This window comes from Oryzias latipes, chromosome 3, assembly GCF_002234675.1.
Source record: "Oryzias latipes chromosome 3, ASM223467v1".
Lineage (NCBI taxonomy): Eukaryota > Metazoa > Chordata > Actinopteri > Beloniformes > Adrianichthyidae > Oryzias > Oryzias latipes.
Genome location: NC_019861.2, coordinates 20325629 through 20353390, shown reverse-complemented (window position 1 = coordinate 20353390; position 27762 = coordinate 20325629). Strand labels below are relative to the sequence as shown.

Below are 27762 nucleotides of genomic sequence, written 5' to 3'. Positions count from 1 at the left end.
TTAGGCAGTGATTTTTAATTTTTATTTTTTTTTTATTTTTATTTAATCTAATAAATCAGATGTATTAAAATGTAAGAGTTTGACAAATTCATCAGTGACTGTTTACTTCCTGTCAGCGCCATCACGCACGCTCTGGGATGTGATGTGACGTCAAAGCCTCCGAGTGGGGTGAAGTCTCGCGGAGAAACAGACCGGCCATTTTTCTTCAGTTGGAGTAGGACAGTTCACGCTCTGGCAGTGAAGCTGACAGTGTCGCGATCACTTTGATAAGCTTGCAACTTTTGACAAGTTGAATTTTTGTGTCCAAGCATCTAAATTGACAACAAACTGAAAACAAACCATGTTTGTGTGCACTGCTGGAGAGTTTATCCGCTGACATCTTTCTCCGGATAGATGCTCTAAAAACTCGGTACAAATGGAAATGGTGCCTAGCGAGGAGACCCAGTTCGTACCCAAAGAGGTGAGGTTAATACAAAACCATGTTTAGATCGGAGATGTTCTGTTTGTGTACTAGCTGCCACCTTGCCACCCCGGTCACACAAATAATTAAACTTTTGCTCTACTTTAGGAGTTATGGTCTTGGTGTGTCGGGTAGTGGCCAACTCAACTGCTAACAGTTAGCTTAAAATGACTTGAACGGCCTATGATGACACGGCTAACTGCTGCTATTAGCAGCTAGTTTTGCTTTAGCTTAGATAGATGAAGTAGATTGAGTTTTGGTTGCTTCATTTTAAATATGTTGTGTGGTTAGTTGGGTCGTCCTCAGTATAGGTTCTTAGCAGTAGAAATGTTCTAAAATTGTAAAATCTTGACACTTGACACTGTGCGATTTAAAAACCGAGAGGCAATTCATATTTGTCAACATTAGTTAGCTAAACTTGCATAACGTTAGCTTGTAGGATTGACTTGCTAAGGTCTTTAATCTGGTCAGTTGCAACTGTAACTGACAATAATTGGTTAAAAACAAACATTTATATATTTTTTAATTTACTTCTGAAACAATAGCAACCCAATAACGTAACCTGTCCGAAAAAGTCAAAGCATTGCCGTACTTTTTAAATTCAAACGGATTTATTTACTTTGATTCTGACTGTCTTTATAGTTTATGATTATGTTGAGAAAAGTAAATTGTTCACCAAGAAGCTTAGTATATTAACAGAACTTTTGCTAATAATATGATGCTGTCACTTATGAAAAATGTCTGGTATTTTGATAAATTAAATCCGACAAAGCTAGGTTTAGGTTTAGGGACTTTGCTGTTGATTGCTCGTTTATGGTCTGTTTGCTGACCGACATGTTCATGAAAGCACCTGTTTCCATGTTTAATCGTGTTATTTCATGTTTAACGGGACTAATTAACTCTCATTATTTATTTAGTCTTCGTTGATAAGACATAGAAGCAAGCTTACAAACAATGCAATGATAAAGTATACGTACGACCCATTATGGCAGTTTGATTTACTTGACTTAATGATGATGCAGCTCTAACCCAGGCGATAGTCACTTTTAAAATCATATTACCCAACGAATAACATTATGTTTTTGTAAACAAATTACACTGCACATTATTTTTTATATCTTACAATTCAAACATGACTATCATTTTGGCAATGTAATTCTTATTCAATTTTATTATGTTGTGTTATATATTCATTCTTGTGTGAATATATTCAACTGTGCTGGTTTTTGTGTGGAAATGCTAAACAACTTAAAATGACTGGAAATTGATGGATATTTAATGAAAGAAAAAAAACAGAAAAACCTGAGCTTTTTTCCCATTTAACACTAAATCAACACACTGTTTTAAGCCTTACAAAAATAATGATGAAGAAAAGGTTACAACACTTTTATTGTATTTCTTTAAATAAAAATCTTGTTTTTTTGGATGAAAAAAAAAACATTTAGGCCAATGTTGCCTCATTGGAAGGTTTTTGGGAAATGTTTAAATAATTAATAATCTGAATTTATATTTTCAAAGTTAACAGTTTCATATCCCCCTCTCATTCTATTGTTTACAGTTCAGCTTTAATAATATAAAATGATGTTGTGTTTTCCTCTATAGAAATCTTTTCCTTTTTATCGAACAGTAGTAAAAAAAAAGGCGTTTGCCTCATTAGTTATTACTTAGATCTACAAATGCCGCCTGTCTTTCTTGTTACATGTGGCTTCATGTTAGCACCTTGTGATTATATCCATGATAAAAATAACCTTTAATCTCATAATACACTTGTGTGTTGTCAGCTGCAGCTTCTGTATAAGACCTGGCAGTCACATTTTGCCAACATAACAAACCTCCCAAAGAGGTGGCAAAAACTAGATTAAAATTCTTTCACTGCAATATTTATTTCAATTTTCAAGATGTTAAAAAGACGAGGCAGATCAAAAGTGATTCCTGTTCCTGGATTGTTTTTACTTTTGATAGTATTACTTTCTAAATGTTACCTTTATTTATGTGTTTCATTTGTTGTGGGTGTTTTAATTTACACAATTACACATTTGCACTTTTTGTTAGCGGGTGTTTTGGAGTTGCAGCCAGAATATCTTTGATGAAATAAAGAGACGCTCTCAGGTGAAGTGTACAACTAAGCTTGGTGTTGAAAAGTTGCATGAAAAACATGCCTGTGTTTACCAACAAACAAAAATTGAAGAAGGATCCCATTCAGGTCATTAGAGGTGCTAGTTTCTAACATGGATGTTGAGATACATGGAGCTTGTGATTACAATCTGTTTGGAATGAACATTACAAATGATTGGCCTTTGGGTCTTGTTGAAATAAACCATCCTTTAGAAATTCTGAACTCTCTAATATGAAATAAGTAGAAGATATCTGAAATTTCTGTTCCATTATAAAGACATTAAACACTTTAAATAGTTCTTAATTTAGAAGAATCACTCTCTACTAGTTTTATCAAATTAAGTCTACAGTTAAAACAATTATATTTTACTTTTAATTAGACAGATAACAGTTAAAAAAATGCCTTTTTTTCTTTCTTTTTTATTTAGTAAACTTAGTCATGTACCATCTCATTTATTTTTCTTTTCTTGGACTTTTTTGTGTCCATTTCTTGATCAATGCAAAGTATACCTTATACGGGTGTATTGTTTTTTTGTTTTTTTTTATAAACAATACACCCGGAAGTATGTCATACTTAAATGTTGACATGAGCTGCTTTTTCCCCTTGAAACTCAGGTTCCACCTGAAAAACAAACAGTTTGTGAAGTAAAGCATGAATCAACAGCTGCATGGCATGCTTTCAGTTTTAGAGATTTGACCTCTAACACTTTATTTCTTCTGGATTTAGCATCTCACGGTTTTCTTATCTGGTTGTTAGTAAAGTGTCAACTGAAGTGTGCGTCTTAATATTCTTTTAACCCCTGAAAACCACAGTGGTTGGTAATTAAGTTGACTAGTTTGTGTGAATGGCTGGTGTAATGATTCATTTTGAACAACAATTTGATTCACATCATAATTTGTGATTGCTTATACGATTCATAGTCGATATAGGTTCATTTTGATTGATCCGATTCACTGATGTAAAATCCATCCAGAACATCTTTAGCCAAAACTTTAACCAGTGTGACTCAGAGATAAATACCTGGAACTGAACAGTGCTGGTGAAGTTTTCCAGATTTCTTGTATTCCTTGTAAGATAATCAAGTTAAAATTAAATATGTGTATTAATACAATACAATACAATACAATACAACACAATATAATATAATAGGCAAAAATTTATGGCAAATCTATTTAAAATTTGCCATTAATTATATTTAACTTATTGTGGGTAATTAGTTTTCCAAATTACATACTTTAAAAAAGATTCAGATGCTTTGTACTCAGTCTAACATATTGTCATTACAGGCATGAAGTGTTGCTACATTGGTTGAGTTTTGTATTGTATATTAGCTGACGATTGGATTTAAAAGACAGCTTTTAAACAACTAACTGGCTGTTTTTTCAACAAAATGCTGGATCATATATGAGTACATCAAAGGAATGTACGTCCTCCTGATTTTCAGATCCACAATGCAGCTGAGGAGCCCAGGGTGCTGTGCATCATTCAGGACACCACCAGTGCAAAGACGGTCAATGAGAGGCTGACCCTCAACTTGCCAGCTTCCACCACTCTCTCCAAACTCTACGAGGACGTCGCTCACAAAGCTGGATACATAAAAGGCACTTTTGACCTCGCCTGGGGAAACGTTCTGGACATGGTGAGAAAAGTCACTCTAATGGCTGAATATTTTTGGAGAATTAACAATGATGAGGATGTTAGTGGATTTTTGTTTCTATAAATGTTTTTTCTTTCTTTCGTTTATTCCTCTGCACAACAAAACACCACATCGATTTAACAGTTGTGGATAATATATAAATGGCGAAATTCACAACAAGTATTTTTTTGTGAGTTTTTATCTATTAGGAGAGACTGGATTTTTCATGAGCTAATTAAATGAAAAAAAAATAGAAAAGGATTCTGTTGTTTCTGTCCATGACACAAACATGTGAAAAAATAAAAATACACTAGAACACAGTGCAAATACATTTTACTAAACAGCATGGATAAATGCGGGCCAGATGGTGCAAAATAATGCTCTTGTGGTCTCCCATTTTGTAGGGTCACGTAGGCCAACTATTATGACTGTGTTCTTTTATAGAAAAGCTGTTTGGCAACTGATTTTCAGAGTTTGTTACGTTCCTTGGATGTTTTGTGAAACAGACTTCAAATCTTTAAACTACTCTTGATTTGTTAGGCTTAAATTAAACTAGCATCAGGTATTGAATGATTGATCAGGGCAGTGTCTTCTATCACAAGACATTTTTACTGTTCCATCCATCCATCTTCTAAACCCGTTTTGTCCCTTTCGGTGTCATGGGGCTGCCAGTGCTCAACTCTGGCACTCATGGGCCAAGGCAGGGGACATCCTGGACAGGTCACCAGTCTGTCGCAATGTCACATGATATCACACCCATAAACACTCGCATTCACATCAAGAGACAATTTAGAGTAGCCGGTTAACCTATGAAGCATGTTTTTAGACGGTGGGAGGAAGTCCCCGGAGAAAACCCACACATGCAAACTCCACGCAGAAAAGACCCCCAATAGTTTTGCTGTTGATTTTTAATGTCATTATTTTTATTTTACTGATCAAAGTTCAACTTCTAGATAATTTAAGCTACTAGTTGTAGGAAAACTGTTTTCTATAACTAAACAAAATTTGTTTTAGATTGAAAAATGAAAATAAATAAGTAGATGCTTAGTGAAATAGAATGGAATTGTAGAATAAAATTGTTTCATAAAAAGTATCACTGTTATTTTAGCAGTGCTACCCACATAGAAGTAAAGGTGTATTTGTGTAGAAATCGATATTTAAGCAACAGGCTGTAGTGCTCGTTTCAGCTATTTCGCTTTAGACATTTTCAGGCGGATCACAAGATGAAGGCCTGCTAGTTAGCACATCTGTTTTTCATTCTTATTTTCCTTGTATGAATATCGACTGATCATTAGATGGCATTACATTTAATTGCAAGTGGCTCGTTCCTGCATGCTAATATCAAATTAAGTGTAAACCTAATTCATCTCCTTCTATGCCTATGAGTGAAGTAGGTGACTGAAAGAGAAATCCATCACACCAATAACAAAATAACTGCCTCTGGTTGAATGCAGGAGCGTTCAGGGGATTTATGTTACTTACTCTTTGGCATCAGTGGCTGTATATAGAGAGACGGGCAAGGATAGCCACGCTAAAACCAGACAGCAAGATACAAGAATAAAATGTGCAGCCAGTTCCTAACATGTTCATTTTGAAACGGTGGGAACACTGAGAACAAAGGGAAGACTGATGGACAGAAAATAGAGGATTCTGTTCATTGTTTCTGTGGGACCTGGTACTGAACAGAATTGTTTGTTTCATGGTGAATAATTTATCAAATGATGCCCCTAATAATGCACAAATTTGAGCTCTGATAAAATAGCTGAATGAACATTGTCACAATGGAAAATAAAGTAGTAAACATTTTTGAAACCAGTCTGTGCTTAAGTTTGTCTATAATCTGACTTTTTAACATGGGAGTCATTAGGAATGTGCTGCTTTTTGCAACCAGCCTCCTGTAGTCATATTACCTGTAGTCATCTGGTACTTCCTGGTTGAATCTATGGGATGGATGTTGTGGGGTTGAAGAAAATGCAATAAAAAAGTTGCACACTCCGTTAGATCCTCCATTCAGATTAATACTTTTCCCCTGTAACTCCACAGAGATGATATAGAAGTGGTATAGAATATAAAATACATATAAAAAGTACCTTCATATAGAACAGTGTAGACTGGACAAAGGAGGTACCCACAGGCTGTCTGGCAAAGGGCCTGGAACAAAGCAGGGTGTGGAGCTTACTGTTTAAGCTTTGTTACTATGCTCACACCCAAAGAAATGCTGTAACCAAAGAGTCAAATACTTTGACGGAAAACCTTTAGCCTGTTGGGGATGGAAGTTGTTACATAGAAGGCAGGTTCTCTTATGCTTTGTGTCCATTTCTATGGGCTTTACTTTACTAAAAACAAACTCTTAGCAGGAGCTGCTGAGAGCTTTCTGCTGTTCCAGAATGGAATGATGTTAGCAAAAGTTGGAAGTTTCTTAAACCAATATTTTCTTTTATTTCTTTTATATTTTATTTAGTTTTTTGCAGGATTGTTCTTAATATAAGAACTTCTAAACCAGGGGTGTCAAACTCATTTTCACCGAGGGCCACATCAGCATAGTGGTTGTCTTCAAAGGGCCAGATATCACTGATACATGTAACTAAATGCGATGAAAAATAAATGTAACTACGGTACTCCATGTTAAATCACTCATTTATTTATTATAACTTTTTAAAGTGTCAATTACAGTTTTATAGAAAACATATGTTTGCTTGTTACTGTAGCATGAATCCTTTTACATTTGATTCTGTCAGGTTAAGTTATATGGACAGTGTTTAAGTCCTAATGTATAGTTGCCCAATCTCATATTTCAAGTCTGAATCCCCCAAGATAAGAATAAATACACACCAATTTTTATTTTTTAATTTAAGAAATTAAAAACTCTTGTGTTCTGCAGGCCACATAAAATAACATGTTGGGCCGCATTTGGCCCGCAGGCCTTGAGTTTGACACGTGTTCTAAACTCTCAGAAACATTGGCAAAGGTCTGTGCACCAACGAGACATCATATTATTTGTTGATACTCTTTTCTCCTTGTTTTTTCTTCCTTCACCTTGAACTCGCACCTTATTTTTGCATGGTCTACACATAAGGGCAGGTCTGCTATATCTGAACCATAGTAAAGTGTTTAATTGACGCAATCAACAAGTAATTTATTTCTCTGTACATGAATGGCATTGATGACAGAAAGCCTGCCACTCCTTGATGTGGAAAGAAAATGTGCCTAAGCAGGGAAAGGGCTCCTGTACGAAGCTAAACAAACAGTGTAAGCAGTGCGTAATTGCCATGCCCTTTGAGTGGTAAACTTGTTCTGGCTGTGTGTCTGCATAATATTCCTTTTTCTCAAATGAGCACAGACTAATCCTGCTGCTGACCCAATCCAAAGCCCAGGTGCTGTGTCTGTTGTTATCTCACTGAGTAGGTCAGTGGATTAAGCTTCTGCTTGTTTCCACGTCAACACTTGTCTGCGTGCCCCTAAAGTTCTCCTCCCTTGTTGACTTAATTTGTCTTTCCTTGTGGACACTGAAAAACAGGACATTTCCATTCAAAATAAACCCAGCAAGATTGTAAATGTGTTTTAGAATTATAATTTGTAGAATTTGTACAAAATAAGAATATTTTTTCATCTTAGTTATGATCATTTTCCTGTCTGCTTCCTTTAAGGCTCCACTGGAACATAACAGTGAGATGTCGCTTTCAGAGTCTGGATTTGATTCGGGCGGGAAGAGGAATTTCCTCCAGCTCACGGATAGAGACGGAGAACAGCCTCAAATTGCATCGGTGACTGATTTATGTCAACAGAAAAACTTGGTTTTATAACTAATTTAAACATGAATATCTTTGGAGAATTTGCAGAAGGTTTACCTGTAAGTTGAGCACATTTTTATAGAGTATTTTTGTCTGCACAGGATGAGTCTGGAGCGGCAGATAGCAGTGGCCTGGAGGACAGTTCCCAGGAGCGATTTATTGGTCCCCTACCAAGAGATGGCAGTGCATGTGGCAGTGGTGACTACAGCAGTCCATCGTATTCATACTCATCTATCCTCAGCAAATCAGATACAGGTCAGGTGCTGTCACCTGTTGAATATGTGATTATTGCTGTGACTGTGGTATTCAACCTTTCACCACATGTTTCTTTCTTCTCTTTCAGGTTATGTTGGCTTGGTTAACCAAGCAATGACTTGTTATTTAAATAGCCTTCTGCAAACACTCTACATGACCCCCGAGTTTAGAAATGCACTCTACAAGTAAGAAATTATTGACATCTTTTTAACTCTCTTAAAGGATGAACTTTAAATAAATATGAGTTTAATTTCAGCTGGGAATTTGAGGATTCTGAGGAGGATCCTGTCACCAGTATTCCCTACCAGCTGCAAAGGCTATTCGTTTTGCTCCAGACAAGTAAGAAGCGGGCAATCGAGACCACAGACGTAACGCGGAGCTTTGGCTGGGACAGCAGCGAGGGTGAGGTTCCAGCCTCTCCTGTGACTAAGCTCACATGACCCGTTAGCATGCGCTTCTGCATCAAGGCCATTCATGACATTTATTTCTGCCTTTTTTATTATTTTACATCTTTATTTATATTTTTGTTCTAGCTTGGCAGCAACACGATGTTCAGGAGCTATGCAGGGTCATGTTCGATGCCTTAGAGCAGAAGTGGAAGCAGACAGAGCAGGTAAGCAACGGCAAGATGTTCTAACAGAAACATTGAGCCTTTCCAACATAAATTAGATGTGGAATTCCTTAACCCTTGTGCTATCCCAGGCATTTTAACATTGGGAGTTGGGTGATCTAGACCCACTAGACAGTGCGCTGAACCTTTTTTCTTCAATGATTTGTGATCTTCACTGGTGTCCATGGATTACATGAAATCTTTCCTCCTTTATCCACCTTTGTCGTGGTAGGGAGAACACATCAAAGTGAGGGTGTGGTCATCTAAGATAGCACAAGGGTTAATGAAAGTGCGCCTGAATGCCGAAAGCAATGCTGTTTTTAGACATTTTTAAGCTGTTGCTATTAAAGACCTTCTGTCCAACCTGCACGTCAAGTTTCATTCATGTAGGTCAATTAATTTTGGAGATATAAGAGGGAACATAGTGGAGTAGATTGTAGCGCCACCTATGGAAGTATTGTTATAGAATTTATTGCGATAACTAATCTTAAATTGAGGAAGGAGTCTTTAAAATTTGGTGAGATTATGTTGATATTGCGAAAGTTGACAACCACTCCTGTCTAATTTGCATCACGTGTTCTACAGAAACGGTATAGAATTGTGCAAAAATGGTGGTACCGTTGGATTTGCTGTAGTCTAAATAGGTTATGTGCAGAAATATACAAAGATCGGTCAAAGTATATGGCATAGGAACTCAAAGAAGTATTTTGCGATCTAGTTAGCCTAGAGATGGCAGAGCCATATCTGTTATTTTTTTACTATCAAATTAATTACAGGGGAATAGAAGCTTGTTCATACGACTATTGCTCAGGGAGATTAACACCCAAACACTTTTGTGCTACAAATGACCCCCTGGTGGCGCAATAGAGCCAGAATTGATATAGCACGGTTAGATTGCTCTGAAGTAATTGCTCCTTTTTATTTGCGATAAAGGTCTTCAAATTTGACTGTCATTCATTTCCTATAGCAAAAACAAAATCTTAAAATCAACCATAAAACCAAAAGGCACTAAATTTCAAACCAAGGAGCTTCCCAGTGAGCTTTGCAAACTATCTGTGGTTGAATGTTGATATCAGCATTTATTTAGGAGATGCAATGGATTATCCACAGCTAGAAAATCTTCTTTTCTAGTAAATTATACAAGACCTCTCATACAACATACTTGTCGATTTGTTTTTAATTAAGGTGAAATGGTTGTTGAGATATAGGTGTAAACACAATAGTATAATTTGTAGCACCACCTATAGCAACATTTTTATAATTCAAATGATTTTCATAATTCATTGTAAGAGGAAACCCTATTTCAAATTTGAGTTTTAGGGCCAGTTTACAAAAAAAAAATTTAAAGTACGACTTTTAAGTCGTATATTTACGAGAAAGAATGTCATAACTGTTAAATTAAGAGATTTTAAGTCGTAAATTTACGACTTAAAATCTTAAAATCTCGTAATTTAACAGTTATGACTTTCTTTCTCATAAATGTACGTCTAAAACTCTCGTAAATTTACGAGAAAAAGTCAGATTGACTAGGAAAAAACACAAAAGTTTTCCGTTTATCGGAGCCAAGCTTGAAGATGAAATATGAGACGCCTTTTTTGAAGCTTTATTTCCGGATAGGTTTAAAAAACAAAGAGACCTTTTGGTGACTCAAAATCTGATTATTTTCAGTGTAGCGGCTTTCCGGCTTTCCGGGGTTCGGTGTCGGTAAAGCGGAGTTTCATATGATAAGGAGCCCAGAGACACGTTTGGGTGTAGAGGACCGCTGCAGCCTTTATTCTCCTTTTCATTCACACACCCTGACGTTCATTTGTCACATTACGTCATGAACCTGTCATCTGAACACCAATGCGGAAGTAAACAGTGTTACATACGCCCCCTCCTCCAGATGAAACGTCCAGTTTCAACAAAAAACAATAAAGATGAATGAAAGTAGTCTGTTATATTAGCATTAGGACGTTAAAAAAGGCAAAAAAAAGTGCTGCTCCTCCTCAGACCTGTTCAACTAAGTTTAGTCGGTCTGCTCTGCTGCGTTCTGCCGTTCACTTGCTGCTGCACTGTATGCTCACCTCTACTTTGATCTTGTAAATTTACAAGTTTTTTTATTAGTTTTATTTTTTGGTGGCCCTAAAACTCCGTAGTAGTATCTGATAAGGATTTGGAGCATTTCAAATTTGAGAACCACACCCCTCTCATTAGCAACTGTCAAGAATTGCGCAAAATGAGTGAAAACATTGGATTTGGGGTTGTCCAAATAGGTTGATGAAAATATATTGAATAGGGACCTAAAGACATGTTTTACGAAAAATCTTAAATTGCGAAAAATCTTGTTCTGCGGAAGTGGGTGATCCTATTTTCAAACAGTTTTTCCAGCATTCAAAAAAATTTTTTTTCTAAATTACTTACTGCGTTGGAGATTAAAGCATAAGCGCATTTATTACCACATCTGACCACATGGTGGCACAATCATGATGGCTTTAGGGGAGCTTGGGGAGAAATTTCTAGTTATTGCTCACTAAGTTACATGACTGTAGTCCAAGTACTATTTGAGATATTACATTTGAAATGTTGGCCCTATGCATTTTTTGTGAGATAAAATTTGATAAAAATATTTACGGTATATAAAATAGACCTTACTTACAGATTTTGATCAAAAGTTATACCACTCTGCTCCCAATAAAGCTTTACAAACTACAATTGAAATAATTTCAATATCTTTACAATTGTATAACATAAAGCGATCTAAAGAATTGACTGAATAATTTAGCAATCCGACAAATTTTATATAAAACATGTAATGAGTCTCTAACTTTTGGGGTTTTGGGGTTGCTGCCAACCCTTGATTTATTTTAAAGTGCAAGTCCAGTCAAGTGGACATATGAGCTTTGATAAAGTATATTTTATTGGCCTCAATAAGGCATAGGATACAGGTGTATACCACCAATACCAGTGTGGAACTGTTGGAGTAACACTCCTAAAGATGCAGGTTTCCGAAGTAGAATGGTGTTTTGAGAGAGGTTGACTGGTTACTTTACCCACCCTGTCAGTGTTCATGTCATATGTAATGAATGGAGTTATCACAGACCTTTCATGGTCTAACTGTGAAGCATCTCTATAGTGTCGCACGCTCCTCCCACAAAATGCATCTAAACATTGCAGAAATGTAGACTGCATGTATGCCTGACCCACTTAGTGGGCCACATACACACAACCCACAGTTCTGCTTAAAGGCAGAGCTTATTTAAGAGAAGTAATTTCAAATGTGTCTTTGAAAAGGGTACATTCTGTTTAACATTGTCCTGAATGAAAACACATGATGACACTTCATAGTTGTGTAAATGTCTCTTTTTAGAAGACCTCTGGGGTTGTAACAACACAGAAGAACAGTGTAAATCACATTCTTTTGGGGTTTGGTTCCTTTGCCAAGGCACTATCAGCAAAGCTAGAGGCAAAATAACAAAAAAAGCTGTTTGGATCTTTAAGTGCTCCATTCTTAAATAAGTTTTTTAGCAGTTTTTTAGAGCAGCACACTTATATAATGGGCTTTGGGTTTAAAGCATCAAGGAGTTTTTTTGATCATGACAAGACGGATTTAAAAAAAACTATCACAATGGAAATTTCTTGGTTTTTCTCCACTAAAGAAACTTTGCTTTCATACATTAAAGGATAGGAAATTACTGTTTGGGTTGCTCATGGTTTTAATACGGAGACCTGGTCATTTTGCTTCCATGTATTAGGCTGATCTGATCAACCAGCTGTACCAGGGGAAGCTGAAGGATTATGTTCGGTGTTTGGAGTGTGGCTACGAAAGCTGGAGAATTGACACGTACCTGGACATCCCTCTTGTGATCAGACCCTTTGGAGCTAGCCAGGCATATGGCAGTGTGGTGCGTCTTTGTTTTCTTGACATTCGAGTTTCTCTTCCATTTGGTTTCGACTTTAATTGTATCCTAAATTATACTTGTCTTGCCACAGGAGGAAGCTTTGCAAGCATTCATCCAGCCAGAAACCCTGGACGGGCCAAACCAGTACTTTTGTGAACGCTGTAAAAAGAAATGCGATGCACGAAAGGTGAGCACAGTTGAAGGGAATCGTGTTCTGATAATAACTTGGTTCTGGTCATAAACTGACACGATTCTTTCATCCATTTACCCAGGGTTTAAGGTTTCTGCACTTTCCCTACCTGCTGACTTTACAGCTGAAAAGGTTTGACTTTGACTACACCACTATGCATCGCATCAAGCTTAATGATCGCATGACTTTTCCTGAGGAGCTTGACATGAGTCCATTCATTGATGTGGAAGATGAGGTGAGAGCTGCCACCAGTCAGGGATTTTTTGTTGTTTGTTTTAGTTTGAAATTAGTTTTACTAACATGTCACAATGTGGAATAATTAGATGTAATTTCCACGTGAGCAGCATTTAGTCACAGTAAATATAGTAATCAAATAAGATTTTGCTTATTGCAAGAGTTAAAGACCAGTTTAAGTTTGAATAATCTTCATTTAAAGACCAACTCCGATGAAAAATGGGTTTTTAACATGTTCTTGTGGCGTTTTTCTGGTGATGGATAACATGTCTAATAAAAATTGAGATTAGAAATGCATTTTTGAGTATTTCTCTATTCAAATTGTTGTAAAATAAGGGGCAGACGAAAAAAAAAGTCTTTTGAAAGAGCTCATTTGTGATGTAGAAAGTACTGGGTCGCTCTGCAGCAGCTGTCCCACCTTCAACTCACAGGCAAATTTCTAATGAACTCCTGCCGCTCTGCCGAAACTGTGGCCTAGAAAATGAAACCGTTTTTTTTCATTTTCATAATTAAAAGACCACTGGGAACACTTTGAAAATAGCTTAAAAGATGATTTGGGTAAATCAAAATAGCGTTTGTCAGTATTTAGTATCCTCAACATTTGTTATGCTGTGGGAGAAAAGAAAAAAAAGAGAAGCCTTATATTTGAGTAGCAGAAAGCTTTCCAGATAAATCTAGATAGGTTTAGATTGATAAATTTGCATTTGACAAATTGAAAGGATTACTTTTTAAAAGCAAAATTAACTTGGACACCCTTTTTTAACCATAAATGTCATTTCTGTAGTGTTTTATTTATTTTTTTAATTCCTGGTCAATGTAGTTGCTGTATAATAATACTTGTGCAGAATTCTAGAAAACACGTATTTTTCTAGAAGTACAGTACAAAGTCAAAGTTGTGTTATTGGATAGTGGCTTATCTGGCTTTATTGTGACCTGGGTAAAGCACTCATGACAATGAGTGGGCTTCAGTCCAATGGAGCATTTCAGTGGTTTTTCTGAGGCAGACCTCCAGCTGTAGTGTCCAGCAATTGACGTCATGCTCTAATCTTCGATAGTATGCTGCTTTGTTTGTTTGTTAGAGTGTAAATAGCCAGCTTTGATGGTTCCTTTGAAGCCTTGGAACATATAGCCTCAGGCTCTGGCTTATCTGACGGAGCATTCTGCTTGGGCCTTTGCATCTCGTTAGGTCAGCTCATGAATTGTAACTGACAGCAGTCTTTTTTTTTTTTTTTTAACCATTGTGATTTCTTTTATTCCTTTTCCACTTTTGGAACGGCCTTCCTCCAGAAGTCACCACAGACAGAGAGCTGCACTGATAGTGGAGCCGAGAATGAAGGCAGTTGTCACAGTGACCAAATGAGCAACGATTTCTCCACTGATGACTGCGTGGATGAGGGCATCTGCTTGGACAGCACCAGCAGTACAGAGAGGGCTTTTAAGCCAAAGGTAACTCTTGACCTCCCCACTTATATAGATAAGATATTTTAAGTTATCCGAACGACTTTTAATGCTCCTGAACCTTGAAAAGTCTCCATCTGGTTGTAGTTGTGCCGAGAGAATAGTTCTTCTTTATTGTATTTTGCTGCTATTTTGGCCACGTCTTACTCTGAGACAAAGAGTTTATAACTCTAAAAATCAAAAGCTTTTTTAAAATGTTAGAAACTATTCAAGTTCATCCTCTAAAATGTTAATGATTAGATGATTTTGGTTTTATGCCTGCTGTGCATATATTGTATCTTAAAAAAATGTTACTGTATTCACTCTTAGAGCTTGCTGACCTTTGAGCTGTTCTCAGTCATGGTCCATTCGGGGAGTGCTGCAGGTGGCCACTACTACGCCTGCATCAAATCTTTCAGTGACGGCCAGTGGTACAGTTTCAACGATCAGCATGTTAGCAAGGTAAGCACCAACGACTTTTAAATACAAAATGGGACTCACTTTCATTAAAAACAAAAAGAAAAAAAGCATTTCTGTTTTTAACTTTTGAATAATTTGGACAGATTACACAAGATGATATCAGGAAAACTTATGGTGGATCCTCAGGGAGCAGAGGTTACTATTCCAGTGCCTTTGCAAGGTAAAAAGTCCCATCCTTCTCCCTCTAATCAGGTTTTTCAGTTCTTTTTGCTCCAAGCAGAAGTAAAGTCTTATTTTCCTTCCCTACAGCTCCACAAATGCATACATGCTGATTTATAGGTTGAAAGATCCTTCAAGAAATTCAAGTAAGTTTTATCTACAAGTAAAAGTCCTGGTTTAAGCTGCAAACATGCTGATGTTTTCTGCTGTCATGTGTTTGTGAACCTTAATGTCCTTTGAAAATCTCAAGATTATTGCAGTAAAGGTTTGTACTTCGTTTGCCTTTTACCAGTAAATTCAACGTTTACATTTCTGCTTGCAGAGTTTCTAGCTGTAGAAGACTTCCCAAATCACATAAAGAGCTTGGTTCAGAAGGAGAAAGAGTCTGAGGAGCAGGAGAAACGCCAGAGGGAGATCGAGCGCAACACATGCAAGGTACCTTTAAGCTTGGAAATAAAAAATGAAAAAAATCCTGCCTGACTGGATTTAGTAAATGTCAAAGTACCAATACTTTTGGTCTACAATTACCTTGTTTTAATTTTATTTTGTACTCTCACCATCTAGCATTAGACAACCCCCTGATCAGAATACAGAAACAGTTAAAGTTGGCAGAGAAGATTTAGCAAACTTATCATGTTTTGTGCCCTTATATCCCACTTTGGGGGTTAGAAGTGTGTTTCTTTAAACCGTGACACCATTCAAATGAAATAAAGTTTTACTTTTGGACATTCTTTGGATTTTGTTGAGATTTTTCTTTTCTGCTTTAGATCAAACTTTTCTGCGTGCATCCTGTGAAGATGATGATAGAGAGCAAGTTGGAAGTTCACAAGGACAAAACTCTCAGAGAAGCAACAGAAATGGCCTACAAGGTTTGTTGGCTTTTCACTGTTTTAGTTTTTTTTAAATCTTATTGGTGCATCAAATAAAACTTCTTGTGTACTTTAGCTAATGGAGCTGGAAGGTGTTGTCCCTCTGGACTGCTGTCGCTTGGTGAAGTACGATGAGTTTCATGAGTACCTGGAGCGATCGTACGAAGGTGAGGAAGACACTACGATGGGAATTCTCCTCGGAGGTGTAAAGTCTTCGTACATGTTCGACTTGCTGCTGGAGACCCGGAGACCAGAGCAAGTTTTCCAGCCTTACAAACCTGGAGGTCAGCGCTCCTCTACTTTTTCTACTGTTGACATGTAAAACAGGAGTGTAAAAAAAAAAAAAAAGTTACTTTGGGACAACTGTAACTAAAGTCTGCAAAAAATAACTCCATGTGTTTGTTTCTCTTTGTGTTTCTGATCTGTCTGCAGAAGTGATGGTGAAGGTTCATGTGGTGGATCTGAAGAGTGAGACCATCGCGCCTCCAATCAGTGTCCGAGCATACTTGAACCAGTCAATCACAGAATTTAAACAGCTTATTGATCAGGTTTGGTTATTTTTTGCTCTCATGAAAACTGTGAATAATAACCGAATTTGTTTTTAGCGGTTTTGAATTTTGAGTCAAATCTGAGTTGTTGTTGTTTTTTTTTATAGGCTACAGGACTGCCTGCAGAAACGATGCGAGTGGTCTTGGAGCGCTGTTACAATGACCTAAGACTCCTTTATGTTCCAAACAAAACCCTCAAAGCTGAGGGATTCTTCAGGAGTAACAAGGTTTTTACATTTAGTTTTAACCACAGCTATTGTTTTTTACACTCATAGTTTTAATAAATATACCCTTAAATATGAATGAAATGTTTTATTGGAGCATCGAGTTTGATTCTTTGTTTTAATTCCGTCAGGTTTTTGTGGAGAGCTCCGAGCTGACTGATCATCAGGTTCCATTTACTGACTCATTGTTGTGGAAACTGTTGGATCGTCACGGAAACACAATCCGTCTGTTAGTCCTGCTGCCTGAGCAGTCTCCTGGTACCCTGGCCATCAGACCTCTTTGCCAGAAAGGAGGAGAGGACTCTGATGGGGCCTTTGAGGGGTCACAGGGCAACAGGAAATCTGTTGAGGCCATCCTCGAAGAGAGCACAGAAAAGTTGAAGAATCTCTCGCTGCAGCAGCAGCAGCAGGGCTCCAGCACCAGCGACAGCCAGAAAAGCTCTGACACCAGTGACTTTGAACATATTGAATCCCCAACTCAAGACGCTGACTCAAACTCCTCCCTCTGCGTCGCTGCAGACAACAGAGAATTAGAAAACAGGATCAGGGCTACACCAGGGGGCAGCGGCGGCGCCTCCTCTGATAACGAGAACCAGTTTGCCTGCGAAGAGCGATCAGACTCGGAGGTTAACAACGACCGCAGCACCAGCTCAGTGGACAGTGATATTCTGAGTTCCAGCCACAGTAGCGACACCCTGTGTAACGCAGACAGCGGCCCCATCCAGCTGGCCAATGGCCTGGATTCACACAGCATCACCAGCAGCCGACGCTCCAAAGCCCACGAGGGCAAAAAAGAGACGTGGGACACCGCCGAGGAAGACTCTGGAACAGACAGTGAATACGACGACAACGGAAAGAGCAAGACAGAATTTAAGTATCTGTACTTCAGAGCAGAGCCTTACTCACAGGATGACGCTTCGTGGGAAACACAAAAATGTAAAAGTTCTCCAACATTTCCCAATTCTTTCATCTTTAAAAATGCAAATTATGATGGATGTTTGAAATTAAAAGTCTTTTTTCTTCTTTTTCCCCATTCGATTGTTGGTTCATTCATCTTGCTTCAGGTTTAGTGGTTTATGTGGACAAGAGGATAACATTGGCAGCCTTCAAACAGAACCTGGAACCCTACGTTGGCGTTCCCTCTACCCAGTTCAAGGTCTTTCGTGTGTATGCCAACAACCAGGAGTTTGAGAGTGTGCGGCTCAACGAAACACTCTCATCTTTCTCTGACGACAACAAGGTCTGGACAAGCAGTTCAAGATGTATTCATTTGAAGCATTTGTATCTAGACGTGAAGCAAAAGTTTCATATTTTATTGTTGTTGGATTTTTTTGTAGATAACCATTCGACTTGGAAGAGCTCTTAAAAAGGGTGAATACAGAGTTAAAGTCTACCAGCTGCTTGTGAATGAACCAGAGGTGAGACTTATGAGTTACCTGGTATCATCATGTTCCTTGCAGTTATCGAATTGTTAATTACAACTGGATTTATGTATTTAACTGTCTGTGATTGAAAACCAAAGCTTCAGTTTTAAAGATGTTAAATACTGAATATTGAATGTATATCTACCATCCATTCATCCATAACGGAGGGTCCTTGGTGCCCCGCCCCTCACCTGCTCCTCTGTGATGCTGCTGCAGCTGTTGTTTCTGTTCACCTTTTGTACTCTGTGTATGTTTTTTTAGCTTCTAATGTTCACAGAAGCTACAGATGAGTTGTAGAGTTTATATCATGATCTGAAGAACATTTGTTAAAAACATTCAATTCCATTCTTTCCATTTCCTCAGCCCTGCAAGTTCCTTTTGGACACGGTGTTTGCCAAAGGCATGACTGTCAGACAGTCCAAAGAAGAGCTGCTGCCTCAGTTGAAAGAGCAGTGCAGGCTTGACCTCAGCATTGACAGGTGAGATTAGGCACCAGTCAAAGGGATTTACTAAGCTCTTCTTACAGGGAGAATGTGATCTTGCACGTCACTATGTATTATATGTGTGTGTTTGTAGGGTTCGTCTCAGGAAAAAGACATGGAAGAATCCAGGCACTGTGTTTTTGGATTACCACGTCTATGAGGAGGACATCAGCATTTCCTCCAACTGGGAGGTCTTCTTGGAAGTCCTTAATGGTATTGTGTGCTTTTGTGTTTTCAGTGTTTAAGTGTGTGTGAATAGACTGATTGTAAAGAGCTTTGGGGCATTGAAAGATGGTTAAAAAAAAAAGCTCTACAGAAGTGTACTCCTAAAAATATTGATGATTATTTCTTTAATCTTTGTCCTTTTGTGCTATCGTAATCTGATAAGTACTAAGCAAATGTTCCCAACCAAAACATCTTTTTAGAAGGCAGAAGTTTGCGTTCCAATACTAATAGTTGACCCACGCTCTTCTCTTCCAGAACCAGAGAAAATGAAGTCAATGTCACAGCTGGCTGTTCTGACCCGGCGGTGGAGCCCCTCTACGATGAAGCTCGGGCCTTTCCAGGAGGTGATTCTGGAGAGCAGCAGTGTCGAGGAACTCAAAGAGAAGGTATTTCTTTTTCAAGACAATGTCTTTAGAAATATTCCTTTTGGTCTCCATTTGTCAGGTGTTGTGTGGAAGTTTAGAGTTTCTTAAGGAACTACGGTAACTTCTTTTGACCAACAAAGAATCCTGTTGACGGCGTTATGAGCTCCTTTTCTCAAAACCCAAAAAAATAGCATCTTAACCAAGAATTTAATTACATGAAAAACTTTATCTCAGTAACTGTTGTTACATAAAAAAGAATTAAAGTGAGATATGTTTGTATTTCAGTACAAACACACACTGTTTTGGGGGACCATATGGTTCATCTTTAGTTGATTTTTGCCAGTTTACCACACTTTATTCTTGTTGTAATCCGTTACTTTTTTTTGGTTGTAGCTCAGTGAAATCAGTGGCATTCCTTTGGAAAATCTGGAGTTTGCAAAGGTATTTAGCTTTTCCTCTCTCAAATTGACTTCTTTTTTTTATTGATCTACTGATGGTGTTCCTGTATTCCTCTGCAGGGCAGGGGAACTTTTCCATGTGATATATCTGTGTTGGAGATCCATCAGGATTTAGACTGGAATCCTAAGGTGTCAACACTTAATGTGTGGCCTCTTTACATCTGTGATGATGGAGCTGTGGTCTTTTACAGGTAAAGGGAAGCCGAAAAGAAGAAATAATACATTCTGCATTTTTTAATGTTCATAATGAGTTTTTTCATTGTTTGTAGTTCCTCATAACCTAAAATAATCTACGAATATTTTAGAACATAAACATCACTGTTATCCTTTTTGCACAGGGATAGCACAGAGGAAACTCTTGAGTTGTCCGAGGATGAGCGTAATGAGCTGATGAAGAAGGAGAGCAGCCGCCTCCTCAAGACCGGATACCGTGTCAGCTACTCTCCACGTAAAGAGAAGGCCCTGAAGATCTACCTGGATGGCGGCCCTGTTAAAGACCCAGGACAAGACTGAAGCACAAAGAAATCCCTCTCGTCTCTGCAGATGGTCTGGTTGCTACAGGAGAGCAGCCAGACATCAGAACTGTGAATGTCAGGCCCAGTAGTGACATCAAATTTAAGCAGCACTGTGAGGCCGATGTGCTCACCCTTCACCCTGAGCCTCGGGGTAGGCTCAGGAACCCTGTTGTGCACTATAGTGTATTGTACTGTAAAGTTCAAAGGGATGTACAAACAGCTATTTGCAGGAAAGAATCAAATATTGTATTGACAAATCAAAGAAAAAAGCTTCAGGGATGGATGGGGGAGAGGTGGTGAAGCTGGTCGGAAAGGCATCTGTCGTCCCTGTGAGTCTCGTCTCCTTTGAAACCAGGCTCTCTATGCCTGACATTGTGTAATCATCTTCCTGTTCTGGACAAGACTGATTCTGATTCACCTGTGACTGTTGGAGCACAGCTCTGTCTTTGGTTGTCCCTTTTATGATTGTGTAAAAAAAAAAAAAAAAACTAAATACAACGAACTACTTATCCAGCCTTCCTCAGTCTCACCTCTCCTGGAGAGGTAAGCCTCACTTTCTCAGTGACTTTGAAATTCAAACCTCACCCATTCACACAACTCAGTGAATTAAAAAAATCCTCTAACATGCTTCTGTAAGGTCCAAAGACTTGTTGTCTTATGGGTCCTCCTTAATGCTGCTCTAAACGCATTCAGGATCTTCACTTCCTCTATGTGTAGCGTCTCATGGGGTCTGTTAGAATGAAGTTCAATGAAACAAAACAGATCAGAGGAGTTCAGAGGATCAGTGGTTTGTTTAATATAAATTATTTTGTTTCTCAAGACTTAATTCTGCTGTGAGGCATCAGACAGACCTGTTGTCTCTAACATTTAATTTAGAAAGTATATCTTTGTTTTTTTTCACCATGTGAACTGGCCATTCATGTCATTAGCTGTGGTTACATGGACAAAATACATTGAAATAAATGACTGATCAGAATAAAAATGTTATGTAAACACGCCATTCGGAATCAGATCAGAGTAGTTCGGATCAAAATTTCCTTCTGATGGAGATTGGTGGGTTACGCCGATTGTTGATCCGTGGTGCGTACAAACAGTTTATTCCAATTGTGGGTCATTACTGCGCTGGTTGTACGTCATGCATATAGACAGTGTGGCGCTCCAGAGAAGGCTTTGGAGCGCGAACAGGACCGGCTGGCTGCTACGCAAGCGAACCATGTCTTTAAGTAGAGCAGCCGGACTTGTAGCTTGGTGTTTGCTGGCAGGGCAGGGTGCTTTGTTACAGTGTGCCCTCCAGAGGAGGCCTCGGACCACCGTCTGTCGGGCTGCTTTGCATCAGCGAGCTGCTGGACTCAGAACTTTGTCTCCTGGGAGAACGGTGTCTCCGAGCAGAGGAGCGCCTTTGGGACGGAGCTTTTCAGTGCGGATATGTCGCTCCTCACAGTCCTGAGAAACCATGTAAACAGTCGTGATTTATGTTACTTATCGTGTCCAGACAAAAATAAAGGCTGATTATATTCCCATATATTTAGGTGCACATACGATACACATAGCTGCATTGACCACACATTTTGAGTTCATCCACGGCTAAATGTTGTTGTCGGCACATATTAGCCTAATCCAGACCCTTCTTCTGGGTCCATTCGGCCAAGAATAAAGCACTGGCCGCACATATTTAGAAAACTGAGCGAAGAGGGCCTTAACAATAATCATAACAGTAAAAGCACATTTAGATGATCGTCTCGCTCTATGCTGCAACTTTGTTTACAACGGAACTCGCCCTTTCTTCTACAGCCGTTTCTGTTATTTTCAAACGTTCTGTGCATGTCAAAATGATTTATTCTGATCGTAAGTGTGGCGTATGTAAACGTTTGTTATAGACAGTTGAATGTTTTCTGGACCCATGTAAACAGTTCAATTCTAATCTGATCTTTGATCCGATCAAAGACAATTTGCACATGTAACCGCAGCTTGTGTCAAACCACTTGTGAGTGTGGTGTTGTACTGAGAGGAGGGAGCTCTGGGTGGGTTCTTTTTTTTTTTTTCCTCAAATGGCACTTCTACCTGCAGCTGCTTGACAGACTGTCGCCAGAGGGTGCGGAAATTCTGCTGGACCGCCTCGGTCTGCTCTAGGACTGAAGCTGAGCATCCCAGCCACGCCAGGCATCTAATGCTGCCACCAGCTATTCACTGTAGAAATGCCAATATCAGAAGGAAACAGTTTTTTTTTTTTTTTTTTTGTCTCTTTGAGATTTCAGATCCTGTGTGAAAATAGTTCCAGATGGTTTTAAAAGATAATTAAAGTGCTTTTTTTAAATAAACTGTTTATGCATTCCACATCAAAAACTAGATGAAGAACCACGGTCACTTAGTCATTAACATGAACTGGTGAAATGTTTCACTTCTACAGACACAAATGGAGGCACATTGGTGAAAACAAAAAAAATAAAAATTCAACAGCCCAAAGAACTTAAGTGCATAAAATTTCGAGATGTTGCAACTTAAGTTTAAGCATAGAAATCCTTACAAAGCTTCAAGTCCCACTCCAGTCATCTTTTCATCAAGTGTCAGCGTTCCCAGTGGTCTGTTAGTTGTGATCATGCTGTGTTTAGCCAAAATCAAAAACCTGTGTCGTATTCTAGGACATAGTTTCTGTAGAGTGGCAGAAGTTCTTTAGAAATGAACCTCTGTGTAAGCCCACCCTACTTCCCAACAATCTTTCCCGCTACCATCCAGCTCCTCACAACCCCAACCTAACATCACCGGTGCAACAAAAATGACGAGCAATATCGGCGCTATCCAGCCGTACATGGATATTAGCATGATCAAAGACAAGTAATCGCACCAAAAAATGTTGAGACAGAAAAAAATACTTTTATTTCATTCCAGATTTTATGAATGAGTAAAAGCTGATTCGCTGTGGCAACCCCTGATGGGATGTGTCAAAAGGTGATCAACAACATGGAGCTAGAATATTTCTTATTGAACCTGTGACTCAAATATTTCATTTAGTCCAAATTTAATCACACAAATCTGAGATCCTGTATCGCCTTCATTTAGCTAGAAAGATCTACGCTTTGTACAATGAAGAGCCAGATGAATATTAGAGTATTTAAAGTACTTCTCAATAGTTTTTTTTTTATAAATCCCAATATTGTATCACGTTTTCACTAGTATGGAGGGGTCTGGTTGGGTGTGTGGGTCTGAACATGGTAGGTGGTTACTGTTAGTTCATCTCAGAAGACTAAAGCATACATTTATGTTCTGAAACCACACTGAAGTTCTGGGCAGAAACATGTTGACACCTCAATCTTTGAAATAAATGACTTTGGAGAGGAGCAACACAGTTTCTGACAGCAGAAACTCCTGCAGAGTTTAGCATCTTCTAACTTTCAATAGCAATGTTTTACACTCGTGAGGTTCAGTGGTTAAATCCATTGGATTAACGGTAAACTTCTAAAAAAAGAATCACAATACATATTTCTGTCATTTATTTTGCTTCCATTTTGTGTTTCTAAGCATTTTCAATCCGATTTGACCTAAAATAATCAGCCAAGCCGTTATACTTGCTGATACAATGTGACATACCTGTACAGGTGATTTTATTTTTTAAGATGGGTGTGCTGTGTTACAGTTTTGAACTAAAATCGCTAACATAAAGCTCATTGGTTTTGCAAAAACGACCTAGGATACAATAACAATGGCTGTACATGCTTTTAAGAGCTGATTCGAACTGAATGAGGTTTAAAGGATGTAGTCTATTTCAGAGTACAGGGAGTCTGTCAGGTCCTCTTCACTTGAGTCTTCTTCTTTCAGGCACATGGAGCCTCGCCTGTCAAACAGAGGAGGCTAACATCAAAGACTGCTGAAATGAAGGCGTATTCTGGAAGTCATCTTTACATAAATGTAATCATTTAACGCCTGGATGTTTATTAGACTCAGTATCGCACCCCAGGTGCTGGCAGTGAAGGTCTCCTGCACAGGGACAGTGTCTCCTTGGTCCCTCATTCTGCACGTCCCAGGAGAGCAGCTCCATCAGGTGGTTGGAGGAATCCAAACAGCGCTCCCGCTCAATGGGCTTGGCCAAACAAACAGGGAAGAGCAGGGCTGAGTGCATCAAAGAGACAGAAACACGTGTGTTTTGACGATGCTCTGAGAAAAACCAGCGTGAGGCTGATGAATGAATGAATGAAGCGGTTGTGTTTTACCTTTGTGGAAAGCACAGCAGAGCTCTGGGCTGCAGTCAGTCTGGTATTGACATGTGCTGCCTGCTTTTCCCTTTGTTGCATTTTGGGTGCACTGACCCCACATGCACAGCTGATCCCCACAGCACTCCACATCTTTACTGCAGGACTGAGACAAAGAAACACAGTTTCCTATTTTTTAAGCCTCTTTCCGGTGTCTTTCTCTGAAAATAGTCTGCACTCGGACAGAACTCACTTTAGCTTTATTGCAATCAGATATTCTTAAGTTAGAATTTTTTTCTGTTTAATTATGAATGAGAATGGCAGGTCAGGTGATGTCCCCCCCTGCATCGTCAACCCTCCTAACAGAAAAACAGGGCAGTGTTCCACTTATTTCCAGATTTTTTTTTCCAGTGCACGCACATTTTTACACAAGACAGATGGATTTATCTTCCAGTTCTCTCCACCATTGTTTGGCAGACTGCCACAGTGCCTTCATCGTGCATCACGTTTTCCTCTATTGCACCAAGACTAACACATCTGCTCAAAAAATACTGTAGAATCCCTGGAAGAGTAACAACAGATCAATTTTAAAGCGCTGAGATAACAAGATGAGTCATTTAATAAACAAAAAGACAGAAAAGAAGCGAAGAGCTGTCGATTATTCAACCTTGTCTTTTCATGTGAAGATCATAGGATGGCGTGATGGCAAACAACACACTCCGATTACACTTGTGGACACACTGCAATGCAGTCTAAATGAAATTCTAGTCATCTGAAGTGTGTGACTCTGAATTCCCCTTGCTAGGATGACATAATGTTATAAACACACATTTTTATTGAAATATACTTCATCCTTCTACTTTGCAGAAAATGATTTCATTGCCTATTTGGTTTTGTGGTTTACATTGAAAGAAAAAGGATCCTTCCCTTCAGATTCCTTTAGGAAGGTTAGATGGCTTCTAGGACTTTTCAGGCTTGTAATAGCAAGATGAAAGTAACATGGTTGTAGCGGCTGCGGGCTTATGAGCCGCTAGAGAGGCTGCGGCAGGTCCTGTTTGCGACGCGCTCCACAAAAAAACTATGACCAAGAAATCCACTTTGTTTGTGTGTCGTGATTTATTCCACTTCATTGTTGCCACAGATTACACTTATGATAGGATCCATCAAAGCAGAGTTCATAATCATGTATAGAAGTGGTCAACAAAAAAATGAACTTTTTTGGGCGCAATTAGGAAAAAATGACCTCCAAAATACCACCCTGATGCATATAAAGGAAGATGCCTCACCTCATCTGTGTCTTTACATCGGCGACACTTAGAATTTTGTGTGTCATAAAAGCAATACCTCTCTTTCCCGCATTCTTCATCAGAGATACATCCCTGCCGACACAAACCAAAAAAAAGAAAGAAAAAATTTGTTATTGTTGGCACACCGTTCATCATAAATTTCCCTGCCCTGCAAAAAGAAACTATTGTTTCAAGAAAAATTGCCAAGCAGGAAAAATAATGTTATAAAGAAAGTTTTTCAATAACAAAAATAATTTCAGTTTGACAAAACATGTCTTGGAGACTGCAATTGTTCTCTTAAAATAAAAATACTTAAGACAATTTTCTGGCTATTTATGTGCCTGTTTTTGCAGTGTAGTGAGTCTGTTAAAGGTTAAGAATACTTCTTATGAGTATAAGTAAATTTGTAGTTCAATGTTATCTAAAACATGAGCAATTTCAAGTAAAATGTATATTCAGATGTAGAGTAAATATTAAAATAAATATTAAAAACTATAAGTATAAAAAAATAATATTTCTATATACTCTTCATATTTATACTGCTTTGTTGACAAGTAAGTGGACTCTTTTTTTAAAATAGTCATTTTTTTTCATATTTCTATGCAAAGAAAGTGTTTGAAATTAACAGATATTCCCTCTGAAAACAAAGAGTATTTGAATTATTTAAAATAACAAACAGAGGAATCTTACATTATCAATATTGTTCCCCAGTTCACCTGCTTGGGCTTCTTCAGTACTATTGACAGTCTCCTGTGCAAAAGTAAGAAATTCAATTTATTAAATTAATTTTCCACAACAGAAATTAAGGTTTATTTACTGTTTAAAAGTCTACCTGGTCTGCTGAAGAGTCTATAGAATCTTTATCAATCAGCAGATCATTGTGTTGATCAGGGAGATCTCTCACACTCTGGTTTGTCTGGAGGAGACAGAATAAGTAAGAAATCTACTCCTAAAATATTACTTTTTCTTTGAATCTAAAACGCCTTGTCATGTAAACAAGATGATGCTGACTGAGAGTGTCCCGCTGGCTGCCTACTTGCAGAGCCGCATCTTCAGGTTTTAGCTGCGGATCTTCGGGCGGCTGCTCCTCTCCCTCAAACATGCGCACTTCCCACTCCGGGATGTGGTTGATCCCCCAGTCCGCGATCTCTGGCAGGATCCCGCTGCAGGCAGCTGTCAGAGCCAAAACAAGCAGGACGGATCGCATCATGGTCACGGCGCTGCTGGTGCTGCAGCTGAACACTGAGGAGGAGGAGGAGGAGGAGGAGGAGGAGGAGGAGGAAGGGTGTGGCCATGGTGAGCAGGCACACCAGCAGGGTCGTGACAGCTGTTTCACAGCAACGTCATGACATCACATGTTCATCACTGAGCACTTTACAAACAGAAGGGGCTATTTCAATTCTGAAGATAAAAAAGTAGAATAAAGTATGAATTTGTTACTTCTCCATTCCAAATTTTACATACATAAGTGCAGAATAAATATAACAACTCCCAATTTTACTGTATTTAAGATCGAGAAGCTTCAGTTTTATGAATACACTAAAAAAATTAACACACCCAAAACAATTTGTGCCTTTTTATTTAATATCTAATCCCCTCCTCTTGTATTGTAAACATAATAATTTATTTATTTTTTGTATTCTCTTTTATATAATTTAAGATACCTAAGATACTTACTTATCAGTAAGTTTTATTTTTGATACATTTCTGATACGATTATTACTTGAGGTCATCAAATAAGTCTGGAATGATGGCATTGATTATTACTGCTGATGTTCTGTCTAATTCCTTGATGTTAGATTTTCATTGATTGTTCAATAAAGATGAAAAAACAAACAGAAGGGGCAAATAGTGATGAAAATACTAAATTTACTTGTAAAAAAAAATTAGCAAACAGACAAAAATGAATTTAAGTCAAACCCTAAACAAACTT

At 38.4% G+C, this 27762-nt stretch overlaps 2 protein-coding genes across 4 annotated transcripts; one reads left to right on the top strand and one right to left on the bottom strand.

Moving 5' to 3' along the window:
• The first annotated feature begins 163 nt into the window (after positions 1-163).
• usp47 (ubiquitin specific peptidase 47) lies at positions 164-21881 on the top strand. 3 transcript variants are annotated; one of them, XM_023953477.1, is made up of 29 exons: positions 164-460; positions 2513-2569; positions 4021-4215; positions 7860-7976; positions 8105-8258; positions 8347-8443; positions 8515-8660; positions 8792-8871; positions 12603-12752; positions 12841-12936; positions 13022-13174; positions 14464-14619; positions 14941-15072; positions 15174-15250; positions 15340-15395; positions 15572-15684; positions 16017-16118; positions 16195-16402; positions 16551-16666; positions 16774-16893; positions 17022-17826; positions 17955-18130; positions 18228-18308; positions 18678-18793; positions 18891-19009; positions 19277-19407; positions 19780-19827; positions 19905-20035; positions 20183-20429. In XM_023953477.1, exons 1-29 carry the CDS (start codon positions 416-418, stop codon positions 20355-20357), a joined length of 4152 nt encoding a protein of 1383 aa, XP_023809245.1. In that variant the 5' UTR covers positions 164-415; the 3' UTR covers positions 20358-20429. The 3 variants fall into 3 exon arrangements, with proteins under 3 accessions (XP_023809245.1, XP_023809244.1, XP_020569696.2); XM_023953476.1 differs by having other exon boundaries at positions 165-460; positions 14461-14619; positions 20183-21881; XM_020714037.2 differs by lacking the exon at positions 2513-2569 and having other exon boundaries at positions 166-460; positions 14461-14619.
• A 1327-nt stretch (positions 21882-23208) lies between these two features.
• Positions 23209-27101, bottom strand: LOC101157602 (dickkopf-related protein 3). The gene is made up of 7 exons (XM_004066995.4): positions 26866-27101; positions 26662-26745; positions 26520-26579; positions 25830-25922; positions 24565-24709; positions 24307-24463; positions 23209-24188 (listed from the first exon to the last, which is right to left on the bottom strand). The coding sequence occupies exons 1-7, from the start codon at positions 27037-27039 to the stop codon at positions 24101-24103; spliced, it is 801 nt and encodes a 266-aa protein (XP_004067043.1). The 5' UTR covers positions 27040-27101; the 3' UTR covers positions 23209-24100.
• Positions 27102-27762: the final 661 nt, after the last annotated feature.